General features: G+C 40.4%; 1 protein-coding gene across 1 annotated transcript; it reads right to left on the reverse strand.

The window, feature by feature from the left end:
• Window positions 1-4,225: 4,225 nt before the first annotated feature.
• LOC133391842 (uncharacterized) lies at window positions 4,226-5,212 on the reverse strand. Its single transcript, XM_061648282.1, has 2 exons — window positions 4,876-5,212; window positions 4,226-4,793 (listed from the first exon to the last, which is right to left on the reverse strand). Exons 1-2 carry the CDS (start codon window positions 5,210-5,212, stop codon window positions 4,243-4,245), a joined length of 888 nt encoding a protein of 295 aa, XP_061504266.1. The 3' UTR covers window positions 4,226-4,242.
• Window positions 5,213-6,188: the final 976 nt, after the last annotated feature.

Raw genomic sequence — 6,188 nt, forward strand, 5'->3', positions numbered from 1 at the left:
GATTGAAGTTATTTTTGAATACCTTGTTTTTTTTTAATTATATTTATATATGTTGCTTTAACTATCTCCAACTTATTCGTTTTTTTTTTGTTTATTGTATCGTGTCTCTCAATTGTATTTTTCCTCTAAATCTTCAATTTTATTTTCTCTCTCTCTCTTTCTCTCTCTCTCCCTCTCTCTCTCTCTTTCTCTCTCTCTCTCCCTCTCTCTCTCTCTATTTCTGTCTCTCTCTATCTATATCTATCTCTCTCGCTTTCTCTGTCTCTCTCTATCGCTTTTTTTATGTGCAACTGTGCACTGCATATAACAGCCGGAATCGCATTCTTCTTACTGCACATAATCACATTCAAGATGTCACGCACATTGAGCTTCTCGCGCTTCCAGCCACTCTTTGGCTTGTTTTTATATTAATCTAAGTTGCCTTTTATGTGACAACTTGGCTTGCCAGATTAATCTCTTTTCCCACCACTATACTTTCCTTTCCATTTCTCTTCATCTACTTTTGTCGTCAGCGTATGCTGCATAATATCAATTTTCCTATTTTAATATGGCAATTCTTCTGACTTGATTTCTATGTTATGGAACCATACCGGTCTAACATTAGTTTTAGTGCGGCACTTCGAAATTCCTCGGTCTTGCCTTTGGTGCTACATACTGGATATTCATACTAGATCATACTGGACTCACATTCTCATTACAATATGGCACTACAGATTTCTCTGGACTTGCTTTTTGTGCTACGGAATCATACCGGACTCACATTAGTTTCAATGCGGCACTACGACATTTATCGGTCTTGCCTATTGCGCTACGGAATCATACCGGACTTACATTCTTATTACAATATAGCACCACGGATTTCTCCGGGCTTGACTTTTGTGCTACGGAATCATACCAGCCTACAATTAACTTTAACATGGCACTTCGAATTTTCGGACTTGCCTTTTGTGCTACGGAATCATACCGGGCTCACATTCTCATTATAATATGGCACTAAGGATTTCTCCGGACTTGCCCTTATTGTGCTACGGAATCACACCGGACTCACATTCATTTTAATACGGCACTTCGAATCTTCCGGACTTGCCTTTTGTGCTACGGAATCACACCGGACTCACATTCATTTTAATACGGCACTTCGAATCTTTCGGACTTGCCTTTTGTGCTACGGAATCATACCGGGCTCACATTCTCATTATATGGCACTACGGATTTCTCCGGACTTGCCCTTATTGTGCTACGGAGTCACACCGGACTCACATTCACTTTATTACGGCACTTCGAATCTTTCGGACTTGCCTGTTAACTATGAAAAAAAAACTGCGCTACGGATTTGTAAACAGACTCGCATTTTATTTGTTTCGGATTGCTGTTCGCTACGGTCTTCGATCGGAATCGCATCTCCTTTTACGACTGTTTGTTTTTATAAACTATTTTTATTTGCACTGCGGTCTTTAACCAGACTTGCATGCTTCTTAATGTTTCAGTTTTCATCAAAACCAGTGCGCTACGGATTTTTAACCGGACTCGCATCTTTTTTAAAATTGAAATTTTTCAACATCTTTCTGTTTACAAACACTGTGCGCTTGGGGTTTTCAGCCGGATTCGCATTCTTTTTTATAATCATTATAATTATTTTGATATGCACTACGGTCTTCAACCGGACTTGCATGCTCCTTGATGTCTTGTTTTTTTTTTTAAACACTGTGCACTACGGGTCTCCAACCGGACTCGCATATTCTTTTAAAATTATATTTATTCAAAGTCGCTTTTTATTACAAACACTACTTTGCGCTGCGGAGTTTCAACCGGACACGCATTCTCTTTTTTTTAATCAATAGTATTTTTTTGGGTATGCACTACGGTCTTCAACCGGACTTGTATTCTTCTCGATTTTTCATGTTCTTTCTTATTTTTTTTTAGTTTGCCAAACTGCGCTGTAGATTTCAAACCAAACTCTCATTCTCTTTTCCCGGTCAGCAAAGTAAATCATGCTTTCTCGCTCTAACATATTAAAATGTTTGTTGGGTTCTGTTAGTAAGCGTCAGTTTTGTTGATTGGGTACGCAACATGGCTGTCATTTACACTCGCGCCTTTTCCACGTTTGGGACAATGCTTCGGGATTTTGCCGAACTCACCTTTTTGCCTTTCTTTCGTAAAACGCTACGCGCTACAACTTTTTTCCAGACTCACTCTTTCCATCATCTCTTATCTGCACGTTTTACACACCACCAACAAAAAAATCGTACCGGCTGCGCCAATTGTAGAGTTCTGGTTCGGTGTAATATTTATTCGCCGGTCTTCGGCGGTGGTTCAATAACAACTGTCAACCTATTCTCCCTACTTGTACATGCTGTCCCTCTCTGTCACTGCTATTGCATTCTACAACGAGGTTTTCTCAAAAGCACGCATGAGCCGGCGGCCCATCTGATCTCGCGACTGTTCGTTAAGGAACTGGCCAGCCGTATGCCGCTGAAAAATGTTGCGTCCATTCCTGGATTCTGCTGCACGTGCACAAAAAGTAAATAGGTGCTGCTGCTACCATGTACCATTTATCGTTATGTTCTAACTAAGTATGTTTATAAGATAAGTACCCTTTGTTTTTTAAACCCTTTCTCTTATAACATGTAGTGGTATTTGAATGGCAATTGATGGGTTTTGCATTGTGATGAACAAGATCGTGACCAGCCTCTCGTGGTACCTTTACTGCTTCAGTTCTATATTAAGGCGAGCGTGGAAGGGTATGGCTACATTCGTTTCGGCGCTGCCATGCACCTTTCGTTGCAACGATAAGATAGAGCTAGTGTTTTGTTTTTGATGATATGTTATTGTAGGATAATTTGTTCGGCTATTTCTTTAGATGACCTATTTAACTAGCTTCATGACGGTGTGACTTGGAATAGGAAAAAAAAAATTAATCATTCCGTATGCCCTAATGGCAGACAGCTGGTCTCTACATAGGCTATACGTAGGTCTATTCCCTCCCGGAACACACACCAACCAGTGATTAACTGTCCGGTTAGGTGATACGAATAAGTCTTGTAAGCATTTAAACATAACGTCTGCATGGCCACGTATGTCGGCTATAGCGAAAATAAAGCATAACAATTATTTATTTGTTACGCAATAAATAGGAAGAAAGTGCAACGCTGTGCGGTACCGTGATACAGTCATCAATTCTTACGACCTAATAACATGCCTGTCATGGGTTCAAACCTCATACGGACCGTCCCCCCGTAGCAAGAATTAACTATCCGGCTGCGTGGTACTAAATCAGTTTCGAAATCCTGTATAGGTCGACGCGTATGTCGTTAAGGCAAATAGAAAGAATAAGCTGCGTTATCGAGATGGATACGATAAAAGTGCTTGCGTCTTAACAGAAGGTGTTCTATCATCTACCAAATCGTTGTGTGAGAAATGGAACTAGCTTGCGAAAAGTTTTGGTCAGTCTGCTTCATGAAAAAACAATCAATGTAGTCAGGCGTTTTTACTTCTCTTATTCGTCGTTGGATATAACTGTTGTCATTGATGGCATGCCTGTACCACTAATGGATGTATCAGTGTAATTAAGCTATTGATTACCCAGATCAGTATAGTCAGTCCTACGTATGAGGGACTTGAGCCCATGACGAGCATGTTGTTTGGAAAACTAGTTTAGTGCATAACAATCAACTTATTTCCTTCATTGAAGAACAGAGAAGCCAAAGAAACCGATTGAAGATTTTAACGCTCGCAAGCCACAGCGAGCATTAAGCACTGTTGCGGAAGGTCAGTGTTTTACGAACAAGAGCCCAACTGAATAGGAAAGGACTGTTCGAAGGGGAGTGGTTAGTACCAACATGTGATCGTCCTGATGATAGTTTTAAGAGTTTGTTCCTTTAGTCAAATAATTATTGTTTAAAATACGGTCGAGTAAAATACGTATGTTTGTCAATGATAATAAAAGGTCAAGGCTAAGTATGTAGAGAGAAAAAAAAAAATAAAAAAAAAAAAAATAAAAAAAAAAATAAAAAATAAATAAAAAAAAATAAATAAAAATAAAACATAGTCCCCCGATCCTGTTAGTATACGATCGTCAGCAATTGACGTCGCATTCCAGCTAGCACCACGAAGAGGTAGGATTCGGAGTTCCAAGATAGCGGTTGCATAATAATACATCCGCTTCCTGGCATTAGCTAGCCAGCTGGAAAGAGCTCGATGAATTTAAAGTGTTTAAAAATACGAAGAAGAATATGTTAATACTTACTCAATCTCCTGAACTGATTGGATGGCACGCAAGATGGTAATGAAATTGTTAGGCTGGGCTCGCTTAAGCTGGTACTCGCGTATATATTCAATCAATGCTCCCCGGTTTGTGCCTTTAGATCTTAAAAAGGGCTTGACCCAGCGCCATAAATTCTCGATGGTCTGTGTGTGTACTAATGGATCGCTTGGGTGGACAAAATTTTCTGAATGGTTTATCATCTCGTGCTCATACCCTTTTCCGTCTAATCCGATGTAGGCACGCCAACCATCCGTCACAATTGTCGTGACGCAGTTTGCCTGCAAGTTGCCAGCGTCGCGTTTCTGAACCAGCTCCAGAAAAATCTCCTTTGTCTCCCGACAAATACCACCGACCAGCCAAACCTGGTTGTTGTCCGCGATCCGTCCTCTGTGGTACTTCCGTTTGGTAATGACGGACTCGTTGATCTCCACTGTGAGCCCTTCGCCTCCGATCTGTTGTTGGTGGGTTTCCACATATTCAGCGCTTATTTCACGGAGTATTTTGAACCATTTTAGAATGGCTGTCTTACCTACAATGAGATAAAAATAAAACAGAAAAAAATATTAATCAAAACCGAATGATTGAAAAAAAAAATACTAAAAATAAATTACCGGCTGCACATTCAGCTTCCGCAACCATCCGCGTCGTATTTCGAGACCACTCGAAGGTTATCTCCATCAACTGGGATAGAGACAGCCTCGAATTTTTGAAAATACTATCCGTGCGGACAGTACATTCCCAGCCGGTGCAGCTCGATGTAGGCTTGCAAATCCATTTGCAAGCATTGGAGCGCTTGGTTACCTTCAGTTTCATTTGCCTCTTGCACTTGCTGCATTGTTGTGTTGGCGGCAAAAGTTCAGCTTCCTGCAAAAGACGAACCAACCCTTCCTCATCCGCGGTTAGCTTCTTCAGGTCACTGGAATTTTTGACTGCTACAAATATATCCATGGTAAATGGTTTGTCCTGAAAATAAAACTTTCAAAAAGAGAGAATCCTTAATCTGTTCACCACTTTGTTGATCAAATCATTCAACTACATATGGAGCAATATTTTCCCGCGCGATATGCACTTCCACACATAACCGATTTTACTCATTCGTTAGTACAATACATTTAAACACACTCAACCGATATCGACGATAGATTGTGTGGTTTGTCAAGTAGTTATTGTCGTGATTTAAGGTTCTTTTTGACATCTTTTTATTTAAAATAAGTTTCTTCTAATTAAAAGGGTTTGTAGGGAAATATGTTAGGAAACTGCTCGACAGCAAGATTAGGGAACTGCTCGATAGCAGTATTAGGAAACTGCTCGATAGCAGCATTATAATATAATCGCCCAACTCGTGGGCGTAAACAAGGCGCATAAGATACTTGTCCTTATGCGCCTCGATGTGACAATAGCGAATACACGCTCTCTTGTATCCTGAACCTCAACCGAGTAAGACGCCTTTCTAAAGCTCATCCGAAGCCCCTGTGCTAGTGTTAGGGAATCGTATAATTTCCCTAAAGGTTCTTTAAATTATATTTATCTTGTTCTTGCTTTACGTCTGTCTTCGACTTCTCTAAACACAAGACTGACTCGTTTCCTTCTTTTGACGTTTTCTTCATTTTCCTTGCCTGACGTTTCCTACGTTTGGGTTTTATTTCGCCCTGATATTGCTATCTCTCTCTGCTTCTCCATTTCCATCTCCTTCTGATTCGCCGGCTATTTGAAATCTCTGTTACGTCGCAAAGCCGGTTACGTTCTTCTATGTGAAATTAATTACTTTCTCGATGTTTTTAGTACAAGTTTTACGTTCTCTCTTCTTTTGCTCCTCCTATGCTATTTCCATTCTCTACATCTTCCTCTTTTCCTACTCTTCTTCTTCTTTGGCTCAATAACTGATGTCGGTCAAGGCCTGCCTGTACCCACTTGTGGGCTTGGC

The sequence above is a fragment of the Anopheles gambiae genome, chromosome X (assembly GCF_943734735.2).
Source record: "Anopheles gambiae chromosome X, idAnoGambNW_F1_1, whole genome shotgun sequence".
NCBI lineage: Eukaryota > Metazoa > Arthropoda > Insecta > Diptera > Culicidae > Anopheles > Anopheles gambiae.

What these genes read in the sequence shown, in the direction of transcription:
- LOC133391842 (XM_061648282.1), bottom strand. Translation starts at nt 5,212, where the DNA reads ATGGATATATTTGTAGCAGTCAAAAATTCCAGTGACCTGAAGAAGCTA. An exon ending in GGAAGCTGAATGTGCAGCCG is followed by an intron (nt 4,794 to 4,875) that starts GTAATTTATTTT and finishes ATCTCATTGTAG; the next exon opens with GTAAGACAGCCATTCTAAAA.